The sequence below is a fragment of the Amphiura filiformis genome, chromosome 4 (assembly GCF_039555335.1).
Source record: "Amphiura filiformis chromosome 4, Afil_fr2py, whole genome shotgun sequence".
NCBI lineage: Eukaryota > Metazoa > Echinodermata > Ophiuroidea > Amphilepidida > Amphiuridae > Amphiura > Amphiura filiformis.
The window spans coordinates 59,850,232-59,863,871 of NC_092631.1; the positions used below are offsets into that span (position 1 = coordinate 59,850,232).

The 13,640-nt window shown below is 38.2% G+C and overlaps 1 protein-coding gene across 2 annotated transcripts; it reads right to left on the reverse strand.

Moving 5' to 3' along the window:
* Positions 1 to 5,481: 5,481 nt before the first annotated feature.
* On the reverse strand, positions 5,482 to 12,379 carry LOC140151146 (uncharacterized). Of its 2 annotated transcripts, XM_072173372.1 has the most exons (4): positions 11,985 to 12,379; positions 10,559 to 10,640; positions 9,644 to 9,825; positions 5,482 to 9,589 (listed from the first exon to the last, which is right to left on the reverse strand). In XM_072173372.1, exons 1-4 carry the CDS (start codon positions 12,321 to 12,323, stop codon positions 9,389 to 9,391), a joined length of 804 nt encoding a protein of 267 aa, XP_072029473.1. In that variant the 5' UTR covers positions 12,324 to 12,379; the 3' UTR covers positions 5,482 to 9,388. The 2 variants fall into 2 exon arrangements, with proteins under 2 accessions (XP_072029473.1, XP_072029472.1); XM_072173371.1 differs by having other exon boundaries at positions 5,482 to 9,825.
* Positions 12,380 to 13,640: the final 1,261 nt, after the last annotated feature.

Consider the following 13,640-nt stretch of genomic DNA (forward strand, 5'->3'; position numbering starts at 1 on the left):
GTGTGCACAGTCTGTTGTGAATTTATTGAGTGTAATTTGGGACAAAACAATATAAAATTTGCCTATTTCTAGTTAAATGACGCATACCATACACCAGGTGAGACTCCGGTGCTTCACTTCAAAATTGACACGCGGATAATGTAGCAATAATTCTTCCAACGGAATGCTGCGTAAGGCGGGGTTTAAATGATATGATATTACGTTGATATTTATACATTAGTCATAAAGGTCTACTGTACCGTGCATTACTGTGTTCAAACTCATATCAAGTCCAGATATCTGCTATGTTAAGAACTGAATTTGACTAGCTATGGGTTTGGATACATGGATTTGACAGTACTCCTGATTCCAGAAGAAATGCAACACTTACGCTGGTTTCATACTTTCTGCCACTTACCGCTCAGCGGTGTGTGATGCTTCATCATGCCGCTTGCACTTTTTCTGCAAGCGGAGGGGCTCAGCGGTATGATAATGAAAGCCAATGTTGCTGCTCAGCATCGCCAAAAATCGTATCCTGTTCTCATACGTCAGAGCGGCACAGCTCCAGAGTTGAGTGATCAATATATTGGCTTGCCGCTGGTCACTGCTAGTGTTTCTGGTGTGACTGCGCAGTGAAGCAAAATCATTGTCAAAGCGGCAAGCGACAGGAAAGTACGAAACCAGCATTACAATTTACATTTTTTAAGGGATACAAGTCCAATGGTATAATCTTCTTGTACTTCAAAAACTCAAGCAGCATTTTGGAATCAGGAGGAGTCTTTCTTGAATTGTACAATTTAGGCTGTTTAATCATTATAGCCTTACATGTTGTTCTGAAACCCATTTGCCTATGAACATACAAGTTGATCAAGTAACATGTACTTTTAATATATGTGCAACCCTTCAACATAGCACTTTTAGGTAGTGTACCATACACAAGTGTAGTATTTAGCATTAGGCTGTTCCAGTTGACATTCATACATGTACACCCCTTATGGGAGACATTCATAGGGGGTGTAGATTTTGGGTGCCCATTCAGGTAAAGGGTGTATGGATTTCAACTGGAATGGTCCATTAGTAACAGTAGCTTATAGCACTGTCAAGTTGAAGCTGTATAGCAATTAGTATTTGTAGAATTTAGTGTTACGTAGGTTGGAATATTTATTAAAATTCAAATGTTTAAACAAAATAGAAAACACAATAATAGTTTGATGTAGAGAACATATTTTGTTGCAGGGAGTTAACATTTTCAAAACTAGTTAGTGCAGAAAAAGAAAAGAAACATACTGCAGGGAAAATGTTGTGTTGGTTCTTACGAAAAGGTTTCAAAAATTCTGTCTTGCATACTTAGACATGTTTGCTTTGTGACTTCTCAATTTCGAATTTTCATGTAAACGAGACAATTGGTATTATATTGTGAATGTGAACCAATGCTCTCACAAATTGTGTCCGTTTATACTATTTAATTTAATTTAAGCTAAACCCATACTGTTATCGTACATTTTTACTCTCATCACTTTCAAAATTCTTCAGAAATTAATGCATTGATAACTAATAGAAGATGCGATTGTGATATAGTTGTATGAAACAAAACGGTGATGGTACATGGTAATTACAAGCAATTCAGTATAATTATGTAGATGTGTACAGTAGCTCACCTGTGTTTATGCATATATACCATCATACTCATTGCATTACGCCACTTGCACGTTCCGCCATTATGCACTATGTGCGGGAGAGCCTCGAACTGGCAGCATACATGAATGGGAATTGAACCAGTCATATAACATTCTGTGTAAGGTTACGTAATTCTTCCTTTCATGTATGCTGCCAGTTCGAGGCTCTCCCCGCATATAGTGCATAATGGCGGAACCGTGCAAGTGGCGAATAGAAAATGAAAGGATTTTGGAAGTATCTGCAGTATAGTGATAGCCACCTAGTGGTCCTGCGGAGCACAGGGGACATCGAAAAGAAGTTGATGAATAGCAAACCTGATGGTTTTTCAGATAAGAACCAAGAAACACATTGCAAATTGAAGCAAGGGGTTATTCCTTTTGAAATCCATACACCGGGTGTATTTCACCCCTATGTAAGACATGACCTTGAACTCACACATAGGAGTGTAGATTTCAAATGGCATAACCCATTCAGGTAACTCCTTTTGAAATCCTCACAACCTGTGTGGAAGATTCAGGTCATGCTTCCATATATGGATTTAACTGAAATAGGTCATGTTTCATCAAATGGAATAAAACATTCACAGCTTATATCAACAACAAAAATTATAACAACTTGGGTGTTAGATTTGGTCATTGAGTGGGTTTGGAGACAGACTGGCCCATAGAAATTTGGGAGGACATTTTATTTTAAAAACTACCATCCAGATGTGAATGATTACAAGATTCGCATTGCAACACATTTATTCTGCCTTATCAATGTATGTTTGCTTGTGTAATTGTGTAACATGTGGCAGAAATGGCCAAATACGTACAGTACACACAGAAGAAAACTATTAATATGTGATGGGATCAAGTCAATTTACACAGCTACATAAAATTGGAAGCATAGTTCCTTTTACCAGATAAGCATATGTTAAGTGTGCAGCATTAAGCTTATGCAGGACAATGCAGTTTTGTATTCCTGGTATCTACCAATAAGCTAGCCAGCAATAGGCAAATGTTAACAGCACACATTTACTACTTGTAAAAGGAATTATGATTCAAATTTTTGAATTGGTTTCAAGATAATGGACAAAATTGGTTTTTCAATTTATACTGCTCGTCACCTCCAGAATTGATGTCAAAATGTGTCTGTGTATGTGAGAGACTGTCAGCCTTAATTACATTTGAGTGTATTATGGTGCAATTCAGAGAATTACAGATATGTTTCAAGGCTACGCAACTTAAAATGTGCAGTGATGACGTTACTAGCAATCCGTGAGGTGACAAATAGTTCAGTATTGTTTTTATCATACATGTAAGTGTGTATTACATCTTGGGAATCAGATGTATGTTGACCTTGGGATTTGGATAAGAAGACGGTTATATAGAGAAAATTCAGTTGTTTTCATGAAAATTCCAGTCACCTGTGTGTAGCCAGTGAGCATAGGTGCATGCCTAGGTTCATCAAGGTATCCAAAAGGGGTCAATTTCACTGTATTGAGCGTGTAACCTATTGTATTGCAAGTATCACATTGTGAAGTTGGACGTACGCGTACTGTTTGCTTGATTTTATTTCTAGAATCCATCATTTTGTATCTCATTTCTGGTAAAGTTTGTTCAGCAAGTAATCTTTGTCAGCAACAAGGTGCGAGTCTTTCTTACCGTATTCTTGCAGTGTTTTATCTAAACTGAAAGTCCTTATTGAATTTTTTTCCGAATGCTTTATTTGCAAAGCAATTATTTTGTTTTAATGGTCGATATTTTCTGGAAATTTTTCTCATATATATGTAGCAGCTTGATACTCTAAAGAATCATTTACACTCATTTAATGTTGGCAAGGGGTCATTCCAGTTTAAAGCCATATACCCTTACTGAAGACATGACCTTAATCTTCCACACAGGGAGTGTGAATTTCAAATGGGGTTACCCGAATGGGTGACTCCATTTGAAATCTACACTCCCTTATGTGGGAGATTGAGGTCATGTCTTTCATGGGGGTGTATGGATTTCAACTGGAATTACCCTAATGTGTCGTGCATTTATGTAGTATGTTGTCTGTTCTTGAATATCTGAAGTCAAAGCAAATCAACTTTATATGTGCTGACAGACAGAAAATGAAAAAAAGAAAATTATATTTGTTGACTTTTAGGGTTAAGAAAGATTATCATGAAAGCAAAGCTTAGTGCCACACGTTACTGTAATTAATTCTGCATACCGTACCGTTATATAGTGAAAATATTGTGTACGTAGTTATATTTTACACATTTCCTGAACAAAAATACATATGCCATTTTTTTATCATTTTTTTGTTTTCAGTGTATGTACTCTAGTTTTTTCTGACATACCCTAAGTGTTTAAAATTGCAATATAGCGCATCTTAATACGCTTATACGTAGTGGCGTGTTCAAGTTTTCTGTAAAACATGTCGCTTGAATTTTGAATACGCGTGCATTCTCTAATTTTGATAAACTGTTACAATTATTTTGACAAAAAGTGATATTTTCTCTTCCATTTACACAATTTTGGGTGAATAGAATAGAAGTTCAAGGTTCACATTTTGTATTAGAACAGGAGAATAAGAGCAATCAACCAGGGTTAGAATTTCAGCTTGAATTTAAGTTGATTCTCATAACATTTCAGTTTACACAGTAAATATTTTGCTTTATCAAATGATTCCTGCAAAATTCCTTTTCAAGAATCAAGATTGATTCTTGCAATGAAAATGGAAAGTGAGCTGAAATTATTAACCTGCATTCGACTCATTCTCTATGGGGAATCATAACAAGAAATTGTAGCTAGCTTGAAGGTTCAGTGTCAAGAATCAAAATTGATTCTTGCAAGGCAAATGGAAAACAAAAATGATGTGATGTACATCATTGTAGCTAGCTAAAAGATTCAATGGCTATTATTGAGTTACAAATGGGTAGTAAAGTTTAGTGTAAGGTGTTGTTTCTGTTTTGTATTTTGATTTTTTTTTTTGGCCTACTACATGTTATGATTTCTTGTAAACTTACACTAAGTGCTACTTGCACAAATCTTTGAAATGATATGATTCTTTGAGATACTAATTGTTTTGATTTTGGCCCTTGCCACTATGGCCTGGCAAACCATCATGGGAGAATTTCTTGTAGCGGTACACAACCGGGCTTGTCATGTGTGAAGTATCCAGTGTATTTCTATGGGAGTTACAATGAGCGATTCCATTTGACATGCTATACCGCTGTGAAAGATTAAAGAAAAGTTTCACACAGAGGGAGTATGTTTTTCAAATGGAATTAGCCAGGGTTAATTATTTTGAAACCTATACTCCCCCTGTATTATGGCTTAACCTATATCTTCCATAACTGGAGTGAGTATTTCAAATGCAAGTTACCCAATTGTCTATTCTATTTCAAACCCATGCTCCCTCTGTGGAATACGTTAGCTAAATCTTCCACAGGGGGGTGTGGGTTTCAAAAGAAATAGATCACTGCTGCAAAAGTGTATCTTGCCACACGATTCTACAGGTTGATCTTAAATTATAAGGCAAAAAAAAAAGGTTTATCTCAAGCTCAGCATGCGCATTTGTAAAATCGTGAGATTTGGAAAAAAGAAATGCAGAATTTTTTTTATTTCAATTTTTTTTTTTTTTTTTTAGTGTTTCCAGAAAAATTCCGCAAAATTCGATTTTTTTTCTCCAAATACCATGAAAAAAGTTGGGAATAAAAAAAAATCGCATTTCGCATTTGTTTTCAAACCACTTGTGAGCTTTGAGACAAACCATTTTTTTTTTGGCCTAATGAGTTGTAACTAACAAGACCAGACAGTTGACAAACAAGGCTCAGTACTTTTTCAAAACTAATCGGGGTTATAAAAATGGTTTTATTTTGTGTATTGCCTTATTTGTGTAGTTTCAATTTTATTTTTATTTTTGTGACAAATTAAATTGAACACCTATGTGACCTCATGTACATAGAGTACAATGTATATTTGAATTCCTGAATAAAGAAACGACACAGTCCACGGGCAGACATTTTGAGAAAACTATAAAAAAAATTTATCATGTTTATTTCTTACATTTATGTGGTCAATAGTCATGATCTACATGCAAGTATGTGTGTAAAACTATATATGGCATTATAATTGGCATTTACTTTGCTTTGTTGGGGTCATTTTATTCTTTGGAAGTCCTGCTATTTCCCCAGTAGGCCTAACATTACACTGTACAAAGTGTTTCTCCTACAATGCACCCCTCACACGCCACCAAACCACCACCTGAACCCACTATTCCAACAAAAACCTGCCAACCCCACATGTACATGCACTTGAACTTCAGTCATTCTTTCATTCATGTGCATGACTTCCCACCATACATACACATGGACTAGGGCTTTCCCACACAGGACCCTGACAGCAAGTTCAGAAGTATGTTACTGCATGGAAGCGGCCATTGACCCTGTCATCGCGTATCCAGGAACTACCGGTCGCGTAGACGCACTTGAATGCGCCATATATGCGTTATTGATCGCGTAGGATGCTTGTGGTTGCGACGCGTTCGTTAGCACCCCAGCGACCCCCCGCGTTGCCGTTAGCACCCCATGGCAGCTCCCATACGTGTGTCAATTTGTGATTCGTGGGATTTTATTTTTCAGGCTCTATAGCGTGCAAATTTGGCTTGTCCAATTTTTACAGTGGGGGACCTGATAGAAGCATTTCCAGATTGAATTTGGGCCTGTTGTTCACACACATGATAGACTTGTATGAAAGCAACATTTTCCCATGCCTAATTTAGCCAAAATGTAGACTTGGGTCGTTTCTTTACTCAGGTATTCAATTGTTTTTCATACCCTACAAAGCGGAGAGGGTTAATTGTTAATCAGTACACTATCAGATTGAGTGTTAATAAACTGTCAAACAGAATTGAACAATATACATACAAGCTCTTATGCTCAACAAAAAAAAACAGCCACTGCACAACTTCACATATATTTATGAGCTCTGCACATCATATATTTATGACTAGATGAGCTGGTTTTGTATTGGTTGAATTCTGATGACATGCAAAAAGCTAATTTGAATGACTTGACTTGTTTCTATTTGTATGTGGTTTAACTATAAGTAGAACTGGTGGAAAACATATTGATCATTTTTGGGGTAACGCTACTCTCTTGCAAAAAATGTGATGAAACGTTTAAGAGTACAGGCAGAGTTGTGTTTAGCTTTAGTTTTGAGTAACAAAGACAAGTATAATTATGAAAGTATACATTTTTGGGAAGGAATTGATGAAAGAAATTAACTGTATCTTTGACATTTGAAAAAGGGCAAGAATTTTCAATCCACCATAAATTCTTACACAAATTTTGCACAACTTGATTGAATTTTTAAATACATTTTATAGCAAATAATATTACCACCACCATTCATCATTCAAAATTGCACACTGATTTGTCCAAACATGTCACATGAGCATCCTATATTTGCCATGTGTCCTGATTGCCAAGGCCGGATATACCATTGGGTCAGATGGGCTGGGCCCAGGGCCCCCAAAATTGCCCTGTGCATCTTCCTTTTCAGCCCCCAAACACCATGTTTTGTGCCAAATTTTGGGCGCTTCACGTTACTTTCACCTTCATTTTGGGCTAAAATAGTCTGAAATTGACAGCCACTATCAATCATATACCTAAACCAGAACTTGGCCACTTGTGTGCGCATGCCTTCCCACGGTGAGTTTGGGGGCCTCCAAATTTTGGCCTGGCCCAGGGCCCTCAAAAAGGTAAATCCAGCCCTGCTAATTGCCTCTGGAAATGCAGTAAAGTGTGCATACATGCTATCACTTGCGCTGTGGATATGCGTACATGCTTGGATGTAATCAACATAAAATATTGGACATAAAAAAAGTGCATATTTTCCTGTTAAAATTACTATTTTTGCAATAAAAGCATACAAATAAAGGTTACTTAAGTTTGTCCGGCTTATAATTGGCAAAATTTTTTTTTTTTAATTGCGCGAGTCTGTTAAGTATGAACTTACTCTCGCGTAAATATACATAAGCGTGTGCCAGTCATGCATTGCGTAATGCGCAACTAGCAAGTGCTTGCATCCAACTGCTTGCACGTCATTCTATAATCAAGTCTCAATTTTTTTCGCCAAATATAAGCCGAATAAACTTGACCTTATCCTCACCACCAAAATATGTTGAGTCCTGGTCAGTAAAAACATTTAAATAATGAATTTGGGTATGCCTTACCCATTATTTTTTTTTTACTGCCTTGGACACATTATTTGGGTGTCAAGGATACAGCTTTATTTCTTAATTACTGTGTAATACACCAAAATATTTAGAGCAATCAAGGTTTTAAGTCAGTGTTAGTGTGTATGTTTGTGATACCATCAAATGATGATGAAAATGTGTTCTTACATGCTTGGACTAACATTCAACTGTGCTAGTCCACTTCCATGTTCTGTGAACTAGAAACACTGTAAAAATCGTAAGAGATTAGACCTACAGAGTCGCAACTCAATTTTTGTCCTATGCATAAGTGTCATATAACAGACTTTTTATTCCATGTAGAATATTTGATGTAACATATCTATGATATTTAATCTTCCCAGTGGTGGTACTAACACCCTGGCAAATTTTGTGCCTATTTTTGCATTTTTCTCAAAAATTAAAGCGCATTGGTGACAAGTAAGATATGTATATTATAGGGACAAGGACTACAACTACTGCACTGAAAATTTTATTTCAGCACAGACAACAGTAAAAAATGAGGGAAAACAAATATTTGATCAATAAATCAACTACTTGTCTTGAGTCAATGAAATTTCAGTGTAGTAACTGGATTCCTTGCCCCTATAATATACATAACTTTTGTTACCAGTGTTTTATTAGTTTTTGAGAAAAATGCAAAAATAGTCACAAGTTTATCAAGGGGTGTAGTACCACCTTAAGTTCTAACAAATGTTTGATGACGTAAAATCGATAATATATTTCTACCAGATAGTCTATGTAACATTTTACGTCATCAAACGTTTGTTACAAATTAAACATGACTGAAAACAGAATGGGAATAGATTAAATAATGTAGATATGTTACATCAAATATTCTATGTCGAATACTCGAGTCTATATAGTGTATACAGTGTATACGGTCTAACAATGGTAAATCTGCACATTGGTTTGTCACATGTATGGAGATCAACAGAGAGTACATTTATTGGCAAAAACTTGATATTGAATGATAGCTAAAGTGTTACAAAGGTTTGCATGCATATAGCACTTATAGTGCGCATCATCGACACAAAGCATTACATTCAGAACCCAAACAAGAATGCACTTTGATTCAGAGTTTGTCAGATGCATGGCGAAATAATCAGGAGGTATGACTAGTTTGCCCTCCATGAGCAACACACACATGGAGTCGGTACTCTTTGGGTCTAATCTCTTTGGTAAAAATGCACTCGCTAGGATCAACAACATGCTCATCTGACAGGGCACATTTCTTTGCCCCCAATACATTTGTACATTCATTGAATGACCTTTGAAAATTTGGGTACAAAAACTCATACTCTGCAATTCGAGGTCAAATTTTGCACTATGATTGTTTAATTGAAGTTATTGAACTATGCCATTGGGATGAGGCCATTGTGGTTCACAGTGACTTGAGCAACATATCTCCCATTGGATGGCACTATACAGGTCCACAACTGTTACATTCAGAATAGAAAACCTTATTTTATGTTTCTTTAGATTTAGCAATCATTGCAGCCTACTTTGGATACGGGTATCCAGTGGGTGCTGGATAGCCTGGTGCTGATGCAGGTGGTGGATAGCCTGTACCTGTGGGTGGGTAGCCTGGTGCTGGTGCCTGTGGTGGGTATCCTGGTGCTGGAGCCTGTGGTGGGTATCCTGGTGCTGGTGCCTGTGGCGGGTATCCTGGTGCTGGTGCCTGTGGCGGATGTGCTGGTGCCTGTGATGGGTAGCCTGGTGCTGGTGCCTGTGATGGGTAGCCTGGTGCTGGTGCCTGTGGTGGGTGTGCTGGTGCCTGTGATGGGTAGCCTGGTGCTGGTGCCTGTGATGGGTAGCCTGGTGCTGGTGCCTGTGGTGGGTAGCCTGGTGCTGGGGCCTGTGGCGGGTAGGCTGGGGCCTGTGGTGGATATCCCGCTGGTTGTGGTGGTGGGTAGCCAGTAGCAGCAGGAGGGTATCCTATATTTGCAGGAGGGAATAAAAGTGGCAAATTGATTATAACTAACTACTCAATAAATCAAGTGTTGCTAATAAGCAAAATGGTTTGATAATCATTGACGACTATTCTGTTTTAGACTCCATGATTACTTTATGCACATGTGAACAAAGAGGTGTCATTTATGTAAGGGAAGCCTTGTTACTATTGACTCAAAATGATCTTATCAAATTAACTGTTAACAAACTAATGCACATGCACTGAGATATTGATGCACCTAATGCAGAGCTCATGCATTGGGCTATTCCAGTTGAAATCCACACTACCCCTGTGGAAGATTTTGGAAATATCTTCCACAGGGGGAGTATGTTTTTTCAAATGTAATTGCTCTGAGGTAATCATTTTGAAACCCATACTCCCCACTGTACTATGGCTTTACCTGTATCTTCCACAACTGGAGTGAGTATAACAAATGAAAGTTAACCCAGTTGTCTATTCTATTTAAAATTGATACTCCCTCTGCTGCAGACATTAGCTAAATCTTCCACAGGGGTAGTGTGGATTTTAAATGGAATAGCCCATAGACACATCAACATCACAGAACCAGTTTTCATCAAATTAGGTATATTTTTTAGGTATGTTTTTAGTATTCCAACCGAACATCCTGACTTAATCCAAAGTCAAGCACCCCCAACCCCACACACACACATGGAGTACATAGTTACTATGGTGATATTTAATAGATGAAATAATAACCTGGTGATGCGGCACTGACTGGAGGTGGTGCTGTGCCAATAGGATATGCAGGAGGTGCTGCTGAGGTAGTACTTGTCACGTGCTGCAAAAATAAACGTAGATGCACATTCAGTTGATGTGTGTTATCCAGAATCTACACAATTTGATTGGTTTTCATTATCAGTCGATAGTGGATAGTCATTATACAAATATTAACTGTCTATGAGTGTGATGCTCGAAATATAGTCACGAGGTGAAGGATGGATTGTTCCATTCCACGAGCCGGAACGGCGAGTGGAATGGAACAATACATCTTTCACCGAGTGATTATATTTCGACCATTACACGAATTTAAGACAGTTAATATTTGTTTTATATCACTCATGCAGAAATTCTATTACTATAATACTATTTAAGGTAGGAAATACATTTTTTCATCAACATAACACCATGTTTTGCCGTGATATACTTCACATTTTGGGGTCCACCCCATAACTAAATCGGCGAGTCCAAGAGTCAGCGCACGGCTTGGCGCAGGCGCACTACGGCAGAGCACTATGATGGTAAAGACTATCACACGTTCATCAACCAATGAACTGTCTAGAATTTATGTATGAGTGATATAAACATTGATGGACAGTGTGTGTGCGGCCATGGAACAGCGGCACACACATTGAATACAGAATGTAGATAGAAAAATATTTTCTGATAATAATACCAGGACAAAATCAACACAAACCTGCATTGTGCACAGTGGCGGGGGACCAGGAGGGGGACATTTGCCAATATTTTTCTTTACCCCCCAGTTTGACCCCACTTTTGAGGCAAAATCCCCAAAATGACGTAAATTTTTGCCCCCCCTGACATTCACTTTGCCCCCCCTCTTCCCCGGAAAAAATTCCTGGTACTGCCACTGATTGTGCTTCATTTTGGCTTGTTTCAGACCAGCCAAATTTTGCCATTAAAATGCATTCATTTGTCCACAGATCCTGGTTTCTTTCCAATATCAGTGATTTGTCCCTGTAAGCATGCATGACAACTTGGTGCAATTTTGCCACCCTTTTTTCTGGTACATTATACTGATGCCTATTCTGGGACAGAGAGGGAGCAGGTGACACATAGGGCACCCCGCCCAAACCACGCATGTGGAGTTTTTTGGTTAAATATTTGAAACTTAAAATGATTTTATACTGATCATTGCACCTTTTCATGATTTTATGCAGATCAAAGCACCTTTACATTGTTATTAAATCAGGAGTGTAGCAAGGACCTCGGGGGCCCATGGATAAGGAGCAGTGTGGAGTCCTTTTAACATCTCCTTTATCCCCCCCCCCCTCCTTTTTTATCAGCCCTAGCTTTTACTCAGGGCTCCTGAACCCTCACATGCCCCTGGACTTCGTCCACCCTGTCCACAACAGCTTTCTACGCTCCTGCATTAAATACTTACATGTACGACAGTAACATGCTCTTTAGGTGGTGGTGTGTGGTGCACATGTACCACTGATGGGGCTACTGGTAGTGGTGTGTGGTGTACATGTACCTCTGATGGGGCTATTGGTGATATACCAGGTGTATGGTGGTGGTGGTGTGTGGTTGCAGGGAAGCCAGAGGCAAGGGCTGCCATACTAGTTGCCATATTAGATGCCATATTAGATGTCATATCACCCATTCTATCCTGCATACGATCAAATTTCCTATCAAAATCTCGATCAAATTTCCTATCAAAATCTCGATCAAATTCACTGTCATCCGAATCAAATCCCATCTTAGCAAATGGGAAAGCCATGTCACTTTCAGGCGGAAGATCTTTGTGGAAATCGGTCTGTGTGATTGTGAGAGAAAGTAACATGAATTAATGGCTCACAGGTTGAAAACACAATGCCATGCTGCAAGATTTATCCTCAATAATTATCATCAAAGGGAGAGTGTGACTGCCATGATCTCTGAATTGGAATGAGACATCTCTTGAAAAAAGCAAAGACAGGCAGCCAGTCTGCAAATGATGTACAAGATTTACAACCAACTCATTGCCATCAACGCCAACAACTACTTGACAGCAATGCAGCCTAGATTTACAACCAACTCATTGCCATCAACGCCAACAACTACTTGACTGCAATGGAGTCTAGTGCCACCCAGTCATTTCATCCAAGCAAATATCAGATCATTCCAGCAAGAGTACAAGTCTACCAATACTCATTCTTCCCTAGGACAGTCACCTGGTGGAACACCCTCCCTGATAACATCTTGACCTCGCCTTCACTAGGGGTCTTCAAAGGAGTGGTTGCAAGTCACATCTAAGCTTCAGCGCCTTTTTTACTCACACCTGTATAATATCGCAACCAGCACCAGGGCCGGATTTACCATAGGGCCAGATGGGCCCCATGTCTGATACCACCATTGTCACACTCTGTGTGTGTGTGTGTGTGAGAGAGAGAGCAAGGCTTGCCAATAAAAAAAGCTTTTTAAGCATTTAAAAATGAAAGTCTTAATTTAAGAAAATAAACAAGGGTACAAGAAAAACAAGGGTAACTTGTAGCAGACATAATTTGACACCAATCGACAAAAATTCAAAAATGCCAGAATTGTATATTTTCATAACCATATTTGGAATCAGCATAAAAAATTCATTGAAATGAGAACAAACAAAAACACTTTAATTGGTTCAGTGGTTCTTGTGATAGCTCTTGAAATTTTGAGAATATATCTCAAAACTTAAGGCCTAAAAACAAAAGGTTTGCATTGCCCTTAATAAAGCTCCAAAGTCTGGGCCGGTCGGTCGGTATTTTTTAAATTTAATATTTTGCCATAGGCAACATTTAAAAAAAAAAAAAAATGCAAATTCACCACAAAATACAATGGTAAACAATGATTTATCAAGTTTGTCAGGCTTGTTTTAATATATCAGAGTTGTGCGGTACAAATTACAAACATTTAACAGGCAAAACATTTTGCCAATTTGCTACCCTATTTTTTCAGATTTTAGGTGTCAGTCGGAAAAAGGAAATACAAATCTTTTTCTTTTTTTTTTTTTCTTTTTTTTTTTTGCCCTAGTCCTATGTTGAAGCCAATGGGCTGCACAGTACACACCAAGCATAAAGGT

Coding starts and splice junctions, on each gene's coding strand:
- LOC140151146 (XM_072173371.1), bottom strand. CDS start 12,323: ATGGCTTTCCCATTTGCTAAGATGGGATTTGATTCGGATGACAGTGAA. Junction 10,641..11,984: donor AGCATGTTACTGTCGTACAT/GTAAGTATTTAA, acceptor TTATTTTTGCAG/CACGTGACAAGTACTACCTC. Junction 9,826..10,558: donor AGTCAGTGCCGCATCACCAG/GTTATTATTTCA, acceptor CTGCAAATATAG/GATACCCTCCTGCTGCTACT.